General features: G+C 40.4%; 1 protein-coding gene across 10 annotated transcripts in view; it reads left to right on the top strand.

Annotated features, from left to right (window-relative positions):
- Nbea (neurobeachin) overlaps positions 1-21,999 on the top strand; it is a 543,806-nt gene that overhangs the window by 437,379 nt on the left and 84,428 nt on the right. For all 10 annotated transcript variants that reach the window (XM_029475176.1, XM_029475174.1, XM_029475170.1 and 7 more), the window contains 3 exons: positions 12,113-12,230; positions 12,523-12,625; positions 17,826-17,941. In XM_029475176.1, the coding sequence (XP_029331036.1) occupies positions 12,113-12,230; positions 12,523-12,625; positions 17,826-17,941 (337 nt within the window). The remainder of the gene's footprint in view (positions 1-12,112; positions 12,231-12,522; positions 12,626-17,825; positions 17,942-21,999) is intronic.

Raw genomic sequence — 21,999 nt, 5'->3', positions numbered from 1 at the left:
CATACACACACACACATACACACACACACACATACACACACACACACACAGGAAAGTCTTTTCATTAGAAAATTATTCATAATCATTTTGTGGTCCTGGTTCCTGGTGAGCCAGGTGCCTATATGGTAGGCACTTAGTAGATGGTAGATTAGATAAATGCTGCTTTGAGCAGCAGATATTACTAATAGGAATGTTCCAAGCAAACAGGGAGAGCTATTATAGAACACGATGCATTGAAAACATTTAATACCTGCTTATTTTAAAGTTTGTGTAGATTTCATTGTCTTGGGCAGTTTTATCTTTATGGAGAATTAAACTGATACACAGAGACTCTTTTCTTTCGGTAAAGAGCAAAGCATGAAGCCTGGGGCAAAAACAACAGACTTGGTGTCCTCTCTGTGTACAGATTTCCTAATTCAAAAGTGTATATTAGAGAAAGATAATTTGGATGTAGGACATAGAAACACATACTGAGACATTTGTAGATGACAGCAAGCTGAGTGAGTAAGTCCTAGAACTAGGAGGTCTCCCGGTCTGGTTGAGCTGGCTACTTTTCTCGGCCTCACTGTCTTTCTCCATTCTGCCATGGTGGGCTACGCTGGGCTTCCTTGTTTCTCATACTGAGGTCATCAGCACTTCTGAACTTAGCATCATCTCAGGGATATCCAGAGGAGGGAATGACCTGTGCATTAGTTCCTTCTTCAGAATGACATTTTCCTCATCTACTCTGTCTCTGGGATGAGTGCCTTGACTCAGGTGTGGGAAGAAGAGAGGACACATCTGACATGATTACTTACAATAGTCGTCTAATGGCAATGGTGGAGCAGGGAGCAGAAGTGGGTTCTGGGTCAGTTTCCTCTGAGGAAACACAGAAAGATTCAAGTAGAAAATTCCTTTTTGTAAATTACACATACATATTTGGTGTGTGTATGTGTGTGTGTGTTCTGTGTGTGTGTGTGTGTTAGTGTGTGTGTGTGTTCTGTGTGCGTGTGTTAGTGTGTGTGTTAGTGTGTGTGTATGTGTGTTAGTGTGTGTGTGTTAGTGTGTGTATGTGTGTGTTAGTGTGTGTGTTAGTGTGTGTTAGTGCGTGTGTGTGTTAGTGTGTGTGTGTATGTGTGTTAGTGTGTGTATGTGTATGTGTGTTAGTGTGTGTGTGTTAATGTGTGTTTGTGTGTATGTGTGTGTGTTAGTGTGTGTGTATGTGTGTTAGTGTGTGTGTATGTGTATGTGTGTTAGTGTGTGTGTGTGTTTGTGTGTATGTTGTATGTGTGTTTGTGTGTGTGTTAGTGTGTGTGTGTGTGTGTGTGTGTGTGTGTGTTGAAGTCTGAGAACGACTTGCAGGAGTTGGTTTTCTACTTCTCCCATGTGACTCCTGGGAATCAAACTCGGGTCAAAGGGCTTGGCTGCAAGCACCTTTACCCACTGAGTCATCTCACTAGCCTACAAATGGAAAATTCTGTGGGGCTTTCTTAAAACTGAAATGTCACTTTATTTTCAGAGAAATATTAAAAATAGTATAAAACAATAATTAATAGCTATTAGCTAAATTGTGAAATATTTTGTTCATACAATCATAGATGTCAAGTGAGATTAAAATGATATGTGCACTCTGTCCTTTTCCAGCCACATACTGACTCCATATATACTTAATAATCCAACAAAAACATTTTTACTGGGTTTTCAGCACTGTACTAAGTAATAGCAATGCAGTAATAAGGAGGAATACATGGTCTTAAGTTTGGAAGAGATGCCATTGGTACAATATGTAATCAGTTCACAACATTTCCTTTGGGTACATGCTGTGGGGAGAACTCATGCATATTGCTTTGATATCACGCAGTAGAGAAATTACAATTAGCCAGACAAGTCTGCTGAAAAAAACTACAATAGGCAAATGAGAAATGAACCATGCAAAGAAGGGAGGGAAGATGCCTCCAGGAGGGGAGGGACATGCATTTTTTTTATTTTTTAATCTTAGGAGGCAGCCTGGTATGTCAGAGAGGCTGAAAACAAGCCCATGTGGCTAGAGCCAGGGGGGGCTAAGTGTCACCAGATACACCTAGAGCCAGAGACAGAATGCCTGCACCAAGACCCATCTCATCTGTCCTGGCTTCTGCTCCTCTGAATCCCCGTGGCTCTGTGGTTCCTGCTGACTGTCTTCTTGCTGCTTTTGGCTCTTTCCCATTCTCTCTTGTGTGTATGTGTCTTTGAATACCTCACCTTCAGATGGTCAAGATAGACTATCTGGTTGGGCCAGACAGCTAATATTCATGATAGTGTGACTCTAGGCAGGGTTTTCACAGACATGAATCCTAAGTTTCCTATTGAGATAACTGCCTTTATATGAATTGTCCATCCCAGTTCATTCTACTGTAGCCATGATTGTGGGTTTGCTGCTATGTAAACCCAGTACAGAGGAACATCTGTATTAGTCGGGGATCTCTAAAGGAACAAAACATAGACTCAGGCTGTGGTCCAGCTAGTCCAGCAATGACTAAAACCCAGTATTTTGTTCAGCCCATGAGGCTGGATGTCTCCACTGCTCTTTAGACTACATTAGAATCCCAAAGAAGTAGACTTTAATGTCAGTGAAGGAATGAACTTGCCACAGATAGCAATGGGCAAAGATCAAATGCTTTCTTCTTTCATAGTTTTTACATAGGCTGCCATTAGAAGGTATAGCCCAGATTAAAGGTGATCTTCCCAATTCAAATGGTTTAATTAAGAAAAAATCCTTCACAGTTGTGCCCAGACACTTGGTTTTAGTTAATTGCAGATATAGTCAAGTAGAAAACCAAGAATAGCCACCACAACCCTAGAGAGGAGAAACACTCATGTCCTGCCCAGTCCAGTCTGAAATAAACTTGGAATCAGTCGGGGCCTTTGGATGCTTGCTTGTGTGTTTGCTCCTTTTCACAGTGCTACGGATCATACTCAAGGCCTTGAGGGTGTTAGTAAAGTCCTCTGTTACTGCCCTAAATCTCCAAGCCAATTCTTGTTCGTTTGTCTGTTCATGAAAGACTTCCCCTGTGTAGCTCAGACTAGCTTAGGAGTTACAATCCTGTGAGTTGCTACCCTTGTCTTCCAAGTACTGAAATTACAGCCACCATATGCAGCTCAACTTGAGACCCCCTAGTGAGTGGTTTAAATTGTTATAGGCCATATTTATTAAGAACTTTTTTAGAAAAAACAAAAATTAATTAATTAAAAGAACTTTTTTAGGAGCAGAAGAGACGATTTAGCAATTAAAAGCATTTGTTGTTCTTGCAACCTGTGCAGATTGAATTCCCACCACCCACACAGGAGCTTACAAACATCCCTAATTCCAGTTCCAAGGGATCCAGTGCCCTCTTTATGACTCACACTGATACCCAGCAAACGCGTGGTACACAAACATGCATGTAAACAAAGCACTCACACATAAAACAAACTGAATAAGTCTAATAAAGTTTGTTAAAAGTTACTTTTCTGAACGTATGTATTATTAAATTCAGATCAGCTAAAATAGTCATGATTTCTTAGTGATGTTAAATAACTTATGTGTTGGATAGCTTCTGCTTTAACATGACCATCAAATACCAGTAAATAATGAGATACATTGAGAATTTCTGTCCTCGGTGAGTGGTAGCGTCACAGGTGTTGAAGACACACCAAGTAAGCCAAGAGTTACGGTGGTGAGCTTTGTTATGAAGAGGTGAGTGCAGGGCTCCCAGAAGGGGCAGTAGATTCTTTGAGCTTAATCGATAATGGCAGTTGATGAACAGAACACAACAGTGAGGGATTGGCAGGCAGAAGAAACATTATGTGCAGGGTCACTGAAGAGTGACAGAACATGGCACATTGGGGACCTGAAAATTATTCGGAATGGTTGGCTTCCAAGCTGGGGAGAGGTGCAGGGTGGATAAATGAAATGTGGATTTCGCAGTGCTGTTAGCATCCATAGCTCCCACTTTGTGTGTGTGCCCTGTGCTGCAGAGAAGCCTGCTGTCTGTCGACAAAGTGTTTGTTGCAAGGTGTTTAATGCTCGGAGCTTTGTGGGTCAGAGCTGTAAAGACATTGGAGCTTCTGTTTTGTGCAGTTTCTGCGAGTCCCCTTGAATATAAGCTAACCTGGGAGGAGATGCTTGAGTCTAATTTTAAAAATATTAAGATTTCTCACAACATTAGACACTTTTCACTTTTTTGTGTATTTAAATACTTCACAGTAAAAACTTGTAAATTGTGAGAATTCTATCATAGCATAACTAGATTGCCAGAAAAAAAGCAATTCTCTTTTCTGTCTGCTTGATAAACACTGACTAGTTTGGATGTTAGAATAATTACATTAGCATCTCACCTGACAGATCTTCAAAAGTCCACACAACTTTCCTGACAATTTGTAATATCTAAATAGCACTTTTACCACATTTGTTCAAAGAAAGCATGAGAACTCAGATCTGAAATTGAAGGAAAATGTCTAAAGATAAAAGAAAGTATAAATGTGACCAGTTACAAAATTGTCACAGTGCAGAATGTTGCAAAAGAAGTTAATATTCTAGTTTCTACAAACGTGTCATTATAACTTTTTTGCCCAGCCCCCATTAAAAAACAAACAAACAAACAAAAACCAGCAAAGAGAAAAATGTAAGATTTTTAGAGTTTGCCAAGCTTGAGAAATTGGTAAAGGCAGCCAAAAAATACAGTGCTTACACCTGGAGACATTCATGCTGCAGGCAAAACCAAAACAGCTTTCCCAGCTCCCCTTCCTCAGTCCACACCTTGGAGAGTGCTTTTGCAAAGGACTCCATCCGCAGCTCTGAACATTTTTGTAAATTCAAACTGCTAAGTGTTTGATCCACCAAAGTGATTGAAGTGCCCTTCTTAAGGAATAATAGACTAGATAGAATCTGGTCAGGTCTCCACCCTCATGCTCTACCAGTTCTGAAGGATGCAGGTAATAAAATAGACCAGCTTCAAAGTACTTGCCGCAGTGTAAGACAATGCAAAGGACACAAGTGGCACTCTTGGATGAGTTTATAATTTTTAGCTAGTAATGACTTACTGTTTATGTATATTATTGTGACAAACCCCCTGTTTCCTTGTTAAGATCCTTTCTTCACTGTAGTCACAGCAATGATTTCTGAAGTGCTAATTTAATGATCTGGCATCTTCGCATCTTCGTAGAAAACCCTCAAATGGCATGTCATTGTTCCCAGACCAGGGCCCAAAAGCCATATAATTTGTCTGACCTAGCCTTGTAATCTGGCTCCCACCCCTCCCTTACTGTTCTCATCTTTCACCTTCCCTCCTCACAACACATGCATTGACACCCTGGATCCATAGTCCACTGTGCCTCATTGATATCCATGGCCTTGCTTTCTCATGGGCCTCTGCTGTTCACCAGTCACTCATGGAGGTTAGTTTGTGTAACCATAAGACAATGAAATAGGGAAAGCACTAAGAGAAGTCGGATAGAACAAAGGAGGACTAACTGTACTCTATTTTAAGACAAGGAAGTGTCCTTACAGTCTTCACTGCAGATGACAGAGCAACGGTGGCTGTTGCTCTAGACCTGGGCCCTGAGGTCAGAGGTGTTAATTTGGCTAATATCTATGATACAAGTTACAGCCAAGAAAACAGGCAATGGCTTTTAGTTCAGTGAAGGATTGTATGAGGCTTTATGCATTTGTTGATAATGTCATTTCTAGTGATTAGGACCAGAGATCTTGTCTATGTGTGTGTGTATGTGTGTGTGTCTTTTTCTCTAAAAAGAGTGATATTATCTGACCTCACAAGCATTCTGTGAGATTCGCTCATATTTTCCTTATCGTAAGCAAACTTAAGAATCAAAAAAAAAAAAAAAAGAAAAGGTTAACTACCTGAGGCTCATCACTAGAAAGAGGGCAGATCCTTGGAAGACTTAAGTCTATGGTAAGCATGTACAAAGCTGGTAAAATACGGCAATTAAAGATTAATATATAAAAAGCCATCTATGGGTGGGCTACATAAACTCTCAACTACAGAGTGTTTGACCCCTAACTATCTCATAGCATATATCAGTAAAGGACATGATAGCAGATGTTTAGTAATCAGAATTACAACAACATTGCTTAATTTAGGTTAGGATGTATTTTTAATTACTAAACATAAAATGGGAAATAATATTAGAATTCCATCTCAGTAAGATGACTAACTCTGTTGCCTGCCAGCTTATTACTGGCATTAGAGAATATTACTGATTGCAAAAAATACAGAAATAGTTATAAAAAATATAATTTACCTCTCTTAAAAATGTGCTAAAAATTTATAAAGGGAGAGAGGAGTTGGGAGGAGTTGAGGGAGGGGAGACTGTGGTTGGGATAATTTGTATGAGAGAAAAATTAATTTTCATTGTAAAAAAAGAGATATAATGACATATACATGATTTCTGTTGGGTACTTGGTAGAAAATATATTTCAATAATTTATATTCCAAGTTGAATCTCATTATGTACAATTAACACAATATCTGAATAAAGTATTTGGGCAACCATTAAAATAGCATTGAATAAAATGTGATGAACATCATGTTCACATTGTTAGAGGAAATGTCAGATTCACTCTTAAATGTTACTCAATGTTCTTACAAGCTATATGCTAAAAGCACCTACTAATCTACCATCAAAGATTAATTGTAAGTATCTTTAAGTTGGCAGTCCAAATAGATCCAGTTTGTTTTGAAAATAAACAATTGAGAATACCTTGTCTTGAAAGAGGGTTTTTAAATCCCCTATCAGAGTGCCCACTCTTCATCTCTCCATCACCACCTCGTGGGCCTGTGTTTGAGGGTCTTCGCCCTCAGCAGATCTTACTCCCCAGGAGGAGCGGGTGCCTCTGTATTTCTAGCAAGAGACGGATGCTATGAAAATGAAGGAGAAAAGAACCTGCATCTCTTATTTCTCCATCGACAGAGCAGGAGTGACAGGCTGGAGAGGATGTCAGCCAGCAGCATAGGGCAGCTCCTCCCATCCCCACTTCTGCTTTTCTTCCAGGTGGGGGAGTCTTCCCAGTTCTGCTGGCAGATGTAGGAAAAACACATATATTCATGTGTGGATAAATACCTGAGATTTCTTTGGACCTGTTCTTTCTTGAGTATATTTACTACAGTCCTGAGCCGTTTGTAACTTACATGGAATTATGAAAGTAATAGTAACCTGTAACTTAACGTTGAGTGCCAGCCCTTTGACTACATTGTTGAAACTGGAAATGTTCATAGAACACGGGCACCGAGGACGACACATCCAACCTCTGCGGCGGCGGCATCTCAGTCGTTCTTAACAGCAGCTCCTACCCTACTCGTGACTTGCACTTTCCCTATCCCCAGAGGAAGTATATGTGCTGCTTATTCTAGTGTGTGTGTTAGGTGACCTAAGGTCAGCCAGGCCATCACTATACGAGAACTTTTAGTTTACACAGTATTAGCCGCCTCTGAAGGAAAAGAAAAGACAAAACTGATTTGACAGCCCTGTTCATGTTTCTGACAATGTTGTCCATGTCTGATCCACATGAGTGCACATCGGCCCTATTTTTCTTCAACATGATCACAGATAATGTGTGTTAAGCTTACATTTGGGTAGGTGGTTTGCAAGTCGGTGTTCCCTCCTGCTTCCCGTGTGCTTCAGCTCACAGGTGAATGAGGATGACATTAGGGCACAGGTTACCATGGTCTTTTCCTCTTTACTTTTGTTTACCAAACACTTAAAACAGTTAGTGGCTACTTTAAAAAGTGACAGGATTCCATAAGATTTAGAATGTAAAGAACTTCATATTTATTCCGTGCTGAGGAAATGAAAGCAAATGAAGTAGTAGTGATCAGATTTTGTAATATATTAGCTACTTTGCAGAAGCAGGACGACACAACCAGGGCATGTAGGAAAGTTGACTTGAAGAAAACAAAACCAGAAACCTCAAGTGCTGATAAAAATACTTGAGTAATGTAGGAGACTATCTCAGACTAGGAAGAGAGCAAGCTGAAGCACTGCAATGGAAGGTCCTAAAAGTTAGGTAGCATTATGTAACAATTGTAGGTATACATGGACAACTTTATTGTATCGGTCCATATTTCAGACCTGGGCTTGGTGCCCAGATTTTTATAGAAACATACCATAAAATCGGCATTTATTTGACTATAAGTAATTTTCCTTTATATTTCTGAAATGCACACCAATAGATTTAAACTCCTCATCACATGCCTATAGTATCCCATCTGGCCACTCTGCCTCCATGTGCAGAGCCTTCTATTCTCCATCTCACAATTTCCCCATGGTGTCTAAAATCTCACTGTGTAACCTTTCTTGCTGCCTTTCAGGAAGCCTTTGAATCCAGGCAGTGGAGAGAAACCACTTAACAATGTATATGGCTGAAGAACAATGTAAATAATTTAATGTAATTAAAACGAGAGTAAAGCCATGACGGAATGGCTAATAAGAAATAAAGAAAATTCCAAGAACTATGGAAATTCTGCATATAAGGAGAAGGAGTATGTTGGGCTGGTTTTGGAGTCTGAGATGAGGCCTTTCTGCCATGAGGTAGCTTCTTGAATGCACAGACACAGGGTCCTGCTGGAGCAGCCCTCTAGCTAGCATTCTTCTTTCCAGGAATTTCCCTCCAAGGAGTCAGTAAAACTGTTCCTGGTGCATCCTCACCAGAGACGCTGCTCCAGAACTGGTTAGAAGTCCTTGCAAACTGCTGGCCTGTGGGGTCAGTTGGCCATTGTGTACCTCAGGAGCTGGCACAGAGACGAGGCAGTTCTGAAGGAGTGCAGCACAGGAAGCAAGCCCTTTCTCCATGTAACCCCTTGGTGGCTTCTGATTGGCCTTACATCATGCAAGCTGATAGAGGGAACATATTTCAGAGGCATAAATTCATCTTAACAGCAAGTAGTGAAGGAGCAAGGTGGACCCAAAAGACTATAAATTCAGTCCGGTTTGTTTTCTCAGTTACGTATTTGAGCAAATGTTCTTTATAACACAGTTCCTATGGATAGACATGAGTGAAAACGTACCTATGTCTGGGTGTGCAAGATGTATCCCCAAGCACAAATGGAACTGTCACCATGGCACACCAGGATTAGTATGAGGGGCCCAGCAGAGGCTTCCCAGGAAACTGCCATGGCTTACGCAGTGGGCTGTTTGAATTGCAGTGCTCTTAATTATTTTTTCTTAATGGAATAATTGTATGCAGATATTAAATAATCATAAGCAGTTTTCAACTATTTGTTTTAAGATATTTGTTACTTAACACAAATGATGTTGGCAAACTTGTATTCTTCTATTTCTACATTCTGCAAAAAAAAACTATACTAGTGTACAAAATTCAGAAGTGCAGCTGGTTATATTATCTAAGTAAATATGGATCGCAGTGAGTCACCATAGTTACCATTTTCTAAAATACATGGGAAGAAGTTTTGCATTATAAACTGAGAGGAGTTGTCACATGGGAAAAACTTCATAGAGCTGGCCCTTCATGTTCACTGGTTCTTAAAGTAACCAGTGACAGCTATTATTGTCACCACCTTTCAGAGGACAAAAGTCAAAAGAAGTCAGTAAATTTCCTAAGATCTAAAATTAGCAAATGGCAGAGCCAAGATTTAGCAAGAGTAATTCAGAATGTCTCAGACCTCAAGCACATGCAACCACCTCTGAAGACCTTCTGGCCTTAGGATGACTCCCACCAAATTAGAACTGGAAACGAACCATCTAGAGACTGCCATATCCGGGGATCCATCCCATAATCAGCTTCCAAACGCTGACACCATTGCATACACTAGCAAGATTTTGCTGAAAGGACCCAGTATGTCTGTCTCTTGTGAGACTATGCCAGGGCCTAGCAAACACAGAAGTGGATGCTCACAGTCAGCTATTGGATGGATCACAGGGCNCCCAATGGAGAAGCTAGAGAAAGTACCCAAGGAGCTAAAGGGAACTGCAACCCTATAGGTGGAACAACATTATGAACTAACCAGTACCCCAGAGTTCTTGACTCTAGCTGCATATGTATCAAAAGATGGCCTAGTAGACCATCACTGGAAAGAGAGGCCCATTGGACTTGCAAACTTTATATGCCTCAGTACAGGGGAACGCTAGGGCCAAAAAGTGGGAGTGGGAGGGTAGGGGAGTCGGGGGGGATGGTATGGGGGGACTTTTGGGATAGCATTGGAAATGTAAATGAGAAAAATACCTAATTAAAAATATTATTAAAAAAAAGAACTGGAAATGGAATGGTTAAGAGCACTGACTGCTCTTTTGGGGGTCCTGAGTTCAAATCCCAGCAAACACATGGTGGCTCACAACCATCTATGATGAGATCTGATGCCCTCTTCTGGTGTGTCTGAAGATAGCTACACTGTACTTATATATAATAAATAAATCTTAAAAAAAAAACAAAACAAAACTGGAAATGGGTCCTGGAGGCTGCTTGATCATAATGTGCTTGTCACAGGAGCACAAGGACCTGACTTAGGCCCCTTGTAGCTACTAAACGCAGGCGCTCTACATGGTAGTATATTGCAAAAGTCACAGTGCTAGGGCAATAGAGAATGGATGTTCTTTGCTATCCATGCAGAATAGATGAATTGCTAAGCTCCAGATTCAGTGAAAAACCACACCTCAAAATGTTAGGTGGAGGGGCTGAGAGATGACTCAGTAGTTAAGAGCACTGGCCACTTTTTCAGAGGACCCAGCACATTCATGGTGGTTCACAAGAGTTCAAATAACTGCAGCTTCAGATAATCTGACTGCCTTTTCTGACTTCCACAGGTTCCAGGCATGCTCATGGTGGTACACAGACATATATGCAAACAAAACATTCATATACACAATTACTTCCCAAAATGGTGGAAAACAATTAAGGAAGATAATCAGCATATGTATGTCCATATATGTGGATACATATCCATATATTAAGACATATATTTATATATATATATATCCACATATGGATATACATGCCCATATATGCCCAATATATATGTACACACACATACCAAAACAAAATTAAGAACAGATATTGAATTTGGTTTTTAAAAGAACCATTAAAGAGTTTCATAGCTTATTTTCAAAGCAACAGAAACCTAATGTGTGTGAGTACTTTCTGTTTTCACCAAAGTTTAAGTTCAGATAGAGGTCCAGGGAGAAAATGTTCATGCGTTGATAGCAGCGTTGGTGCATCAGACAGAATGTGCTTTATATACTTTGAAAATGTAGCTTCATCAGCTCAGCACTAACCTGGGTGGAGGAAAGAACAGGCAGTTCAATGGAATGTTCCGTGCTCTGTGGAATGTTCTGCATGATTCTCCAGTACTGCTCTGATGAAAGCTGTTACATCTGCATTCAAAGAAGAAGGGCAGGAGAGTGTCAGCCTCCTGCGATGTGTTTTATTAGCAATTCTAAAGCATCCTCACTTGCCTATAGGTCTATCCTCATTAGACAGTTTTAAATCAAGTGTCCTACCAAAGTCACAAGGCAATATGGAAAAGTGGAATAATGTTATGGTTGCCCTAGACCATGGGTTAAACCAAATTCCATCTGTATTCCAACTGCAGCCACTTCAGTGTAAATAAAGTCTTACTGGGACACAGCCCTTAACTTCTGCATTGTCTTGTCTGCTGACAGGTTATCAGGGAGAAATTGAACAGTAACAGCACAGAACATGTAACCTGCAAACCTAGGGACATCTGCTACATTGCCTTTTACAAAACAACAAAAAACAAAACAAAACAAACAAACAAACAAACAAACAAAAACTTGCTTAGACCAGTCAGGAAAAGCTGAACACAGTGGTAACTGGTTTCTGTGAAGGGAGAAAGAAAGAAAAAGGACAAAGATTTGGTAGTACCAACAGGATATTTTCTGTTTAAGTCACAGGGTCATTTTTAATATATAATTGTTTTTAGTCCTTTGTTTCCTCTTGAGTTAAGAGAGTTTAGAAAGTTGGAAATGACATAAATATACAGAATCGGGTGCTTTCAGCGTCATGATATATCATGAAAGCAGAAGCTAACTCCTTTAGGATTTATACAGCACTCTGTATAAAGTGTCCTCCAGATGTCAAATTCCTGCTGTATTGGTTACTCTCCCTTTCACCTCTTTCTCTTAGGTTCTTGCATACACTGAGGGACTTCATGGGAAATGGATGTTCAGTGAGATCCGAGCTGTGTTTTCCAGACGGTACCTTCTGCAGAACACTGCACTGGAAGTATTCATGGCGAACCGAAGTAAGTCTCTGAAGGAGCCAGAAATAACGTGCTTACCCTTGATACAATTCATTTGCATGTCAAATACTGACTGATTATTGTCTGTATTCCTGTTTGTGTGCTGTCACCAAAGCCAAGTGTGTTTGAAGATGTTGGTTTCCATCTCATGTGGACAAAGCTGTAGAACAGGCTGATCTTCCATGAAGACTCATTACCATTGCAGACAAGCCACTGTGTAGACCCTTGAATATTGTGTCCTAAGTGGTCATTTCTCCTGTCGTTTGCTAAAGCCTTTTCTTTTCTTCTACTGCAGCCTCTGTGATGTTTAATTTTCCTGACCAAGCAACAGTTAAAAAAGTTGTCTACAGCTTGCCTCGGGTTGGAGTGGGTACCAGCTATGGTTTGCCACAAGCCAGGTAATTATATCACAGTACACATTATCTGTGGTTTGTTTACATACAGTAATTTCTAAGGATAAGGACTTTCCTTGCTCTGTGGATTATCTGTAGGGAAGGACATTATGGATACCACTGCACTGAACTTTAGAGAATGGCTAGGGCAGACTTACTCACATGTCTCCAATGACTGCAGTGATTACAAAGTTAATATGCAAAGAAGACATCTTTTGCCAGGCAGTGGTGGCACACATCACTCAAATCCACTGCACTCTAGAAGCAAAGGCAGGCAGGTCTTTGTGAGTTCCAGGACAACCAGGGCTAAACCTAGAAACCCTGTCTCAGAAAACCAAAAGGAAGAGGAGGAAGAGGAAGAGGAGGAAGGAGGAGGCATCTTTCTAGTTAAAGCCTTATAGTACTAGCATAACAAAGGCCTCTCATGGTATTTTTGTTAAGTACTAGGTAGTAGCATATAGATTATGGTTTTAAATGCTAGATATAAATTACTTTATTAAGTTAATAAAAGATTTTTTGATTTACTGAGAGCAGTGATTATTCATTATAGTATACTTTTAACTTTTACTTAAATCTTTCATTTGTAATATTTGAAGAACCATTGAAAACCTCGTGTTATTAAAAGGCACAAATCGAAACAGAAAATACAGTTACTAATTATGTATATTGTTGTGCTTTGTTCCGTGAAATTGAGTGCCTGAAGTCTGTCTGTGTGTTTGTGTGTGTGTGTGTGTGTGTGTGTGTGAGAGAGAGAGAGAGAGAGAGAGAGAGAGAGAGAGAGAGAGAGAGAGAGAGTAACTAAGAGTTAAAACACTACTGGTTCTGGTTCAGATNGAGAGAGAGAGAGAGAGAGAGAGAGAGAGAGAGAGAGAGAGAGAGAGAGAGAGTAACTAAGAGTTAAAACACTACTGGTTCTGGTTCAGATATTTAGTGATATCAGCTCTGGATTAGCATCCTGATCACAAAATCAGTGTTGTTGTCCCTGGCACCCCACTTCACACAACCAATAGAGAGAAGACACAACTGATTTCTCTTTAAATGTTTGTATTTTAAGAAGGAACATATTTCTCAGACGATTCTGAGAATCTTTATCTCAGGTCACTTTGACTAGAAGAGATCACCTCTAAAGCAGTGGTAGTGTTTGCTCGGGGATCCTCTGCATTCTAGAGCTTTTGGAAGACACGCCTCTGTTTTCTTGTCACCTCCTCCCTGAAGAAAAAGAGTATAGTCACAGTCTCTGCATAGAAAGCCGACCAGCATTGTGCATCACAAACCGTTAAATCCCCATAGTTGAGCACAGAGCACTCCTGTGTGGAAAGGCCAGTCTTTCTCCATCTTCCCTAAATAGCTATCAGGCATCTAAAGATAGTGTTTGTGTTTTATTTACCCTTCACCTTGTAGCTCACAGCTCAGTGCATAATAGCAAAACGCTTTCCTAAGTGCTCTCCAGTGAGAGTTCTCGTGCGTGATGGTCTCGGTCAGCTTCCGGTAAAAGAGCAATCTGTGGGCATGTGTAGACATGCTCAGGATATTCATGAGGAGACTGACAAGATTAAACCAAGGCATTAGTAAATAATAGAGCATGTATAAAATATACAAGTCAAAGAAAACTGCATTTAATCTATCAGAAACAATGAGAGTGGTTTGTAAGACTTGTTCTCATTGATTAAATCTAAGCTGACTCACGGTTATCACTACTTCCTTCCCAAGTGCTCACACATTAGACATTTAATCATCAAGAATTTCTTCCTGGTTAAAAGTAAGCCCCCATCCCCCAGTACACCCCCCTAGAATTTTACTCAGTGACCGTGATTCAGGAGAGACTGCCTACGGGCTTACTTAGGGCGTGTGGGAGTTCCTGCAGTGCTTTTGAACCTGCCTGAATATGATTTATTTAAAATAAACAACACCTCTCCTACTTACTATATGCCTTACCTCTTGTAGATATTGATTCTTTTGACTTCTGAGAGACTACTTTTTTGGGTAGAAAAATACTCAGATTTACCTTTTCTGTCACTTCTTAAAGCCACAGTCTTGAAACACCAGGTTGGTGTCTTGGCTTGTTTTCTCCTTAAACTTTCAACTCATTCTTGCTTTCCTAGCAAAATTCTTGCAGGCCCAGTTTTCATATTTCTGAGACATGTAGTCCTTGAAGTAACAAAAGAGGCTAGGAGAACTATGTGTAGGTGATAAGTTATATTCTCCTGCATATAATATATATATGCATATATATATGCTATTATATATATGCGCAGGTTTGTTGGGAAGCTGCTCCAGGCAGATGAGTTCACTGGCTCCAAGAAAGGCCAGAGAAGTCACCATGGGGAAGGGAGGGGGAGGGGGATGAGAAAGAGAGAAAGCAGGAGGAGCAGGCAGTGTGAAGGAAAGGGGATAAGAAGAAGAGGGAAGGAGAAACTGAAATGTCTAGATTATATAGCAAAGAGCTTCTTGGGAAGGGCAGTCCCTGGGCTGAAAAAGTTCAGGGTTAGGTCCAGGTACACCAGGTAGGGACTGAGGGGTGATAGGAGAACCTGGAGGCCAGGTCTGCTTTGGCATGTAAAATATGCATCTCAGCCCCTGGTCCTGAGGTCTGAAACCAAGCAGTTCGCCTAGACCTGCCGCCTACAAGCAGGGTAATAATAAGAATGTCTACATCTAGAAAGAACTCAGTACTTAGTGGTTAAAAGAATGAATGATAGCAGGCGATAGTAATGACCTTCTCATCTACCATAAAAAGGGAAATTATCTGTGTGGAGGTTTTCAAAATTGTAAAGGCACTTCATAAAATGTGATTGTGTGCATGTAATATATATGTGTACATGCATGCACACACCCATAGATGAGGGTGCATAGTTGAGTAAAACATGTGCACACAGACCCCTTCACACTCCCGTAGGTTGCATGTGCCTGATGGGGAGGTCAGAAGGTAGTGCCCTGTTCTTCCAAGCAGAAATGCTTTGGTGTGTCCCAGTAGGATAGCAAAGACTCCACGAATCCGTGCTGTGCTTTCTTGACCCCTGCTTCTGTCAGAATATGCAAAATTAAGTCAGCTCTCAGGGATTTTCAGCTACAGCCTTCAGACACTTAATTTTAAACAACAAAGCATTATTAAATTCAAAGGCAGCTACCTTCCCCAAACAACTGACTTCAGCATCCCTTAGCCTAGACCAAGGCAAGCTCACCAAGGAGGTCACATTGCAAATCAGATTGTTGCTTAATAAGCAAGTTCAGGACAAAGAGATGATTTCCATTAAGGTACCATAGCCTCATGAATGCCTCTCTGATTAATTAATATTCACAGTGTGGTTCACTGAGTACTTCCCATTGTAAGGGACAATTTGTGTCTTAATTATGACACAACTATTTCTCTTAAACCTTAAAGGACTCATGGTTTATAAAAAAATATATAAATTACATAAATAAATTTTAGAGCACTGTGTCATCGCTCCCCTCCTTTTTTTTGTTTTTTTTTGTTTTTTTTTGTTTGTTTGTTTTTGGGTTTTTTTTTTTGTTTGTTTGTTTGTTTTTTGTTTTTCGAGACAGGGTTTCTCTGTGTAGCCCTGGCTGTCCTGGAACTCACTTTGTAGACCAGGCTGGCCTGAAACTCAGAAATCCGTCTGCCTCTGCCTCCCAAGTGCTGGGATTAAAGGCGCGCGCCACCACACCCGCCCCCCCCCTTTCTTAATTCCCATTTTTCATCTTCTGCCAAGGAGACTCATGTTAGTCTAAAAAAACAGTCTTTCACACTGGACAAAAAAATTACTGTCAAATGCTGACATCCCACATGTGACACTAACTAACTCTGATGTTTTCTTCAGGGTCCAAAAGAAACTCTGGTTGTATTTAGAGTTCATGGCCTTGCTATGTTACTTAACACTTTATTTCTCAGCTTTGACATTAGCCCTTATTTTCCCTACGTTTTTGAGAAGACTGGGGTGTATGTTTGGTGTTTACCAGGCTCAAAAAACAAAAAGAACTCTGTGAAGTGTTATTTTGGGTCCAGGGAAGTGAAGGTGTTAGGGTCAGTTTTGGTTCCAGTGCCTGAGAAGCTGTGAAGTGCCTGAGAGGTGCCTGCCCTTTCAGAAACCTCGAGAAGGGCTTCTCCGTCTCTCTTCATGAGTGTTACAGTCTAGGTGGCTACTTTTAAGATGTTGCCTTAGTCACCTTGCTTCGGTTGTAAGAGAACCTGGTGCTGGGTAATACAGAAAAAGCAGATTCATTTACTTCAGTTTCAGAAGCTGATCATGCAAGATCAGGCCTTATCTACTCAGCCTGTAATGAGGGTTCCTTGGGGCAAGAAAGAAAAATGGCTGTGAGATGGGCCAAACATGCAGAGCTGCCTTATTATAGCAGCCTGTTGTCTTGAGAATGTACTCACTCTATAAGACCAGTATTAATTCTTCCTGAGGACAGTGCCCCTATGGCCTAGGGCTTTCCTAAGGCCCCTATTCTTGACAATCCTACCACCTCCACACCACCATCTCCCAGTGCATGAACCAGCAGTGGACAGAACTGCTAGGTGTTTCTCCTGGCCAAGGAGCACTGAGGGGAAAGCACTGCAGTGTTAAGGGCAGCATGAATTTTAACAGCCTCAGGAGCCAAGTGTCTTTATCATTCTTTTCTAAATATTAGAGGAATCCCCTAATTTTCAGATAAATACTTTGAGCCTGGACGTACACCATGATGGTGACCTATTCAACAAAGCTATGTTTATGTTCCTGGGCCTGTGCATTTTTTCAAAGTTCTCATTGTTTTGGTTTGGTTTGGTTTCCATTAGAAGTGGGTGTTTATCATGCAGGTAGAGACTGTGTGCTGTGTGCTGCCTTTGTTCAATGACAGCCATGTTGCCACGGAGAAGTAAGGCAGCCAGGCACCCGTGTAACTGAGTTTGTTGTTATACAGTAGATTTCCTGTGGGGTTTAGTCTTCCTTGATTTATTTTGATCACAGTAATTACCATTTTTGTGCCTGTGTACTCTAGTTACCAATTTACAACTATATTTTCATGGGTAGAGCTGTTTCCAGACTTATCTTTCTCTATAAATAGAGTTCTCAAATAGAGTTGATCTCTACAACTAAATATTTTATAATCCACCCAAGAAGGCCAAGGCACAAATTACTGACTGATGTCAAACAGTGATGTTAATTGCAACTGGACTTTTGACAGCTGTGACTCAAAGTGTTTTTCTGGTCTGCTTACCTTCCAGGAGGATATCACTGGCCACTCCTCGACAGCTGTATAAATCTTCCAATATGACTCAGCGCTGGCAAAGAAGGGAAATCTCCAACTTTGAGTATTTGATGTTTCTCAACACTATAGCAGGTAAGGTCTCGAGTTTTTCAGACCATTGAGTTGTAGGTGATATAGTCTCATGGGATGTCTTGTTTTCCCAGGGGCTCAGATGCAGTAGTAGGGTGAACATGCATGCATTTATAATTGACTGTATTGTGAGCTGTGCAGCTGATACCAAGGTTGTAGATGTTTCCCCATGTCCAGGTTTATTGGAGTCGGCAGACTATTGCTAGAGTGTCTAAAAATAACTATGGAAAAATATGGCTTCATTACTTGGTCATTCCCAGCAGAAGCAGCCACACAGGAGAATAACATAGTCCTGCCTAGGGTGGATGTCACCTGAGTTAGGCTGTGATTGCAGAGAGCCAATTTCTTAGATAAATACATGACTTCACAGCAAAAGCATAAACTCCCACCAAAGAAAGGAGAGCCAGAGCTTCTGTACCAGTCATGTGTGTGGCCCAAAAAGAAGAAGACCAGAACCCCAGATAGGCTACCTGTGTGTCCCAAAAAGAAGCTGAGCTTAGAGGCTTCCCGCCTTCACAGGTTTAGTCTTTCAGAAGAAATGTGTAACTCAGTAGCTTTTTGTGGCACTTGGCATGTTTGGTTCTGTGTCATATTGTTTTAATGTTTGCTGGTTTTAATATTCTGCATATCTTTGACCACAGAGATAGCCTCTTATGTGTTTAGTGATCTAGAATGTAGGTGTCTTTTTGGTAGTTCTAGAGATATTAGTTACATTTTTAGCAGCCTCCTATGCTGTATTTCTTTATGTTGTTTTATGTTATGCACGTATGTCTGCTGTCTGTGCAGGTGTGTGCACATGGTGTTGCAGCATCACTCTCCACATTACTAATTTGAGACAGGTCTCTTGCTTAAACTGAAACTAGACTGGAAGCCAGTAAGCCCTTCCTTCCTTCCTTCCTTCCTTCCTTCCTTCCTTCCTTCCTTCCTTCCTTCCTTCCTTCCTTCCTTCCCCAGCCTCCCCCACAGGTAGGAGTGCCCACCTTAGCTTTCACATGGAGTCTAGGGATGTAAGGCCCTTGTGTTTGAGCAACAAAAGCTCTTAATCACTAAGTCACCTCCCCAGCCCTGTTCCACTCATTTTAAACTCAAAAAAATGAATCAGTTTTAATCACTCTTACATGATATAAAAGAGTTTACTCAGTTTTACAGTCATTTTTCATTTTTGTATGTATAATTTACCGTCTAACTCATATATATATATACATATATATACATATACATACATATATATACATATATATACATATACATATACATATATATACATATATATAATCATTTGCCTGATGTTTGAAAGATGCCAGGAATGGTTCTGTACATCTCTTTGTGTGTGCTCATACACAAGTACAGGTGTGTGTATGTGTTCTTTCGATGAGTACACACATGTGGAATCTAGAGGTCAACCTCAGAGTGTCATTCTTGGCCAAGGAGCTCTATGAATCCACCTTCACCATCGCTCTAGCCATGTGATTACAACTACACAGCCCACACCCAGCTTTTCCTTATATGGTTGCTAGGTACGGAGCTGAGGATGTCATGCTTAAGTATTTAGTGCTTTACCAAATGGGGTACTTTCCAGACCCAGAAGTATTTGGGGTGCTCTGGCAAGAAGATTTAAAGTTCTAGGACAACCTGGGCTGCAGTGGAAAGCCCATCTTCTTTTAAAAACAAATAAAAGGATAGAGCTCACAGAAAAAGCAAGCAATTTACAGCGGTGAGTGTAATTAAAGACTGGAGGGAGGTTCAGACTACTCAAAGAAGGTTTAAATGAACTATTAAAGGATTTAGGTAGATGACAAAATGAATGCTTAAAAGTACAACACCAGTGGGAGGGGTTTATGAATGTAGCTATCCCCAGACACTGTCCTGGACAGACGCTTATCATTCTTCTCTTGCCATCAACACTGAAGTTCTAAGTGAGTGCCAGTCTGTACTGAGAACCTGCACTGGTGCTCTGGGCAGTCGTAGTAAATAGACTTGGTCATTATGCTTTGGGTATCTTTGTGTGTATGATCCATTTTACTGATTCACTGGGATTATGGACATGGGGTTCCTGCAACCAGAGCTAAGCTAAGTTGCAGAATCAGAGTCTAATGGAGAATGACTTTTCAAGTTTGGTACTCTTGATAAAAGTACATGGGTGGATTCATAAATTTCAGACTTTATTCATTTTGGTTGTAATGTTTCACTCGGGTTTATCTTCATTGCTAAAATAGCTTGCCTGAATTATACAATCTATTGCATGGCCTGTTCTGTGGTGGCTACTTCTTAATGTCTATTTGACTTGACCCATTTTCTCATTTCTAGGTGCTTGAAAACAATGAGATTAGAAATATGTAACAGCTACATTATAGAGCAGTGCATAGTAGTAAGACATACCCTTTGCTATGTCCCTTATGGACTTTTTACCCTAATATGATAAATGTCATATATACATACACGCAGGTGCATATTTACTAAAGAAGTTGCCAAATACTCAGAAAACATTGTTTTCAAAGAAATTGCCTAAAGCCCAATAATGTGTTCAGTCTTTGTCCTGTATATAAATTTAACAAATATTCACCAAGAGTTGAAATGTTAATTAAAATCAAAGTGTGCCTAAGCCTAGCAGTATCCTAGCTGCAGTCTTGGTAATTCAGTCTCCTGTCATCCCACATACTGTGTCATTGGGAGCCTGCAGCACTCACAGGTTCTTCAGTACCTTCCCTGCCTCACTAGGTGTTCTTGGGACACTATCTCTGCCCTAACCCTCCTACTACGTCTACTACGTTCTTCAAGTGCCAGGACTGCAAACACATGTCTCCATGCCCAACTTTATTTAGTTAAATGTTCCTTGAAGGCTTAGCTCTCAAAATAAATGGGAATCCAGCTTAGAATTATGGCATAATATATTTAATTTTTAAAACATTTGAGTTCGTTTTCAAAAATACTATAGTAGATTATGTAAAATAATCTTAATGCTTTTTGGAGTTCACCTAGTTTGGCCTCTGGCTCTCAGAGTTGACCTGCTTTCTGCTCATCATATTCTGAGAGGTACAGCCTAACTTTACACACTTGGAGGTAACGCTAGGAAAAAGATGTTAAGAGCTGGCTTTCTTGCATTATAACAAGCAAGCAACAACAACAAACCAGCGAGTGATTGCTAACATGGGTCTGTGTAAATGATCCCGTTAGACTTGAGGGTTTTTTTTTTAAGGCTTTTGGATTGTTTTTCATATGATCAGCTAATGAATTCAGCACAACTTTCCCAACCCCGGCCCTGTTCTGGTTAGCACTTTCCAGGTTCTTACTTTGTGATGAACAAGCTCTCCCTGGTTAATTATGTATATATTTAGCTACTGCATGTGTTGGGCTTATTATTGTCATCTAATTAGATGTAACTTGAACCGCTTGCTTCTAGAAAAATCATTAAAAATTCTTTCCTAATGACCTAGAGATGACAAAATGTCTGTAAAGTGTGAAGACGCCAACGACACAGGAACAGCATTCTTACAGCATGCTAATCCAGGTGCCGCCGCCATCTCATTAAACGATATTTTGCTGTCATTAACATTTTCACCAAGGAATTGCAGTTATAATTTCCTTGTCAGCTGTCTCTAGATCACTTTACCTTCAAAACTAAAGTGCCATATAAAAACATTAAATTGGATGGTTTAATTAAAATTGTGTGTGTGTGTGTGTTTAATGAAGAAACATATCCAGTGTTTCTGAGATCTCATTTACTCTGCTTCACTTTTATTGTTTGAGTAGATTAGTGCCATGGGCTTCCAATATTAATATGCATCTTCTGAGATACATCCTCAGAAGCACCGTTAGCAGAATGTGTAGCATGGTGGGCTCTCACCACCACCAGAGAAGGCAAGGGCCTACCAGGACAGCACAGGTGGATTTGTTATATGTGGGCTGGGCTCAAGAGAAAAACAAAAATAGCCAACGTATAAACTCCAGGTGACCAGAGGTGAACAGATACTACTTTTGAAATATCTCCATTTGAGGAATTTAGAATTCTTATTTTTTTCTTGTGTCATGTTCACTAAAATAAAGAGTGCTAATTCAGTGAA

The sequence above is a fragment of the Mus caroli genome, chromosome 3 (genome assembly GCF_900094665.2).
Source record: "Mus caroli chromosome 3, CAROLI_EIJ_v1.1, whole genome shotgun sequence".
Lineage (NCBI taxonomy): Eukaryota > Metazoa > Chordata > Mammalia > Rodentia > Muridae > Mus > Mus caroli.
Note: the sequence above shows the minus strand (reverse complement) of the source record. Positions and strands in the feature narration are given on the sequence as shown.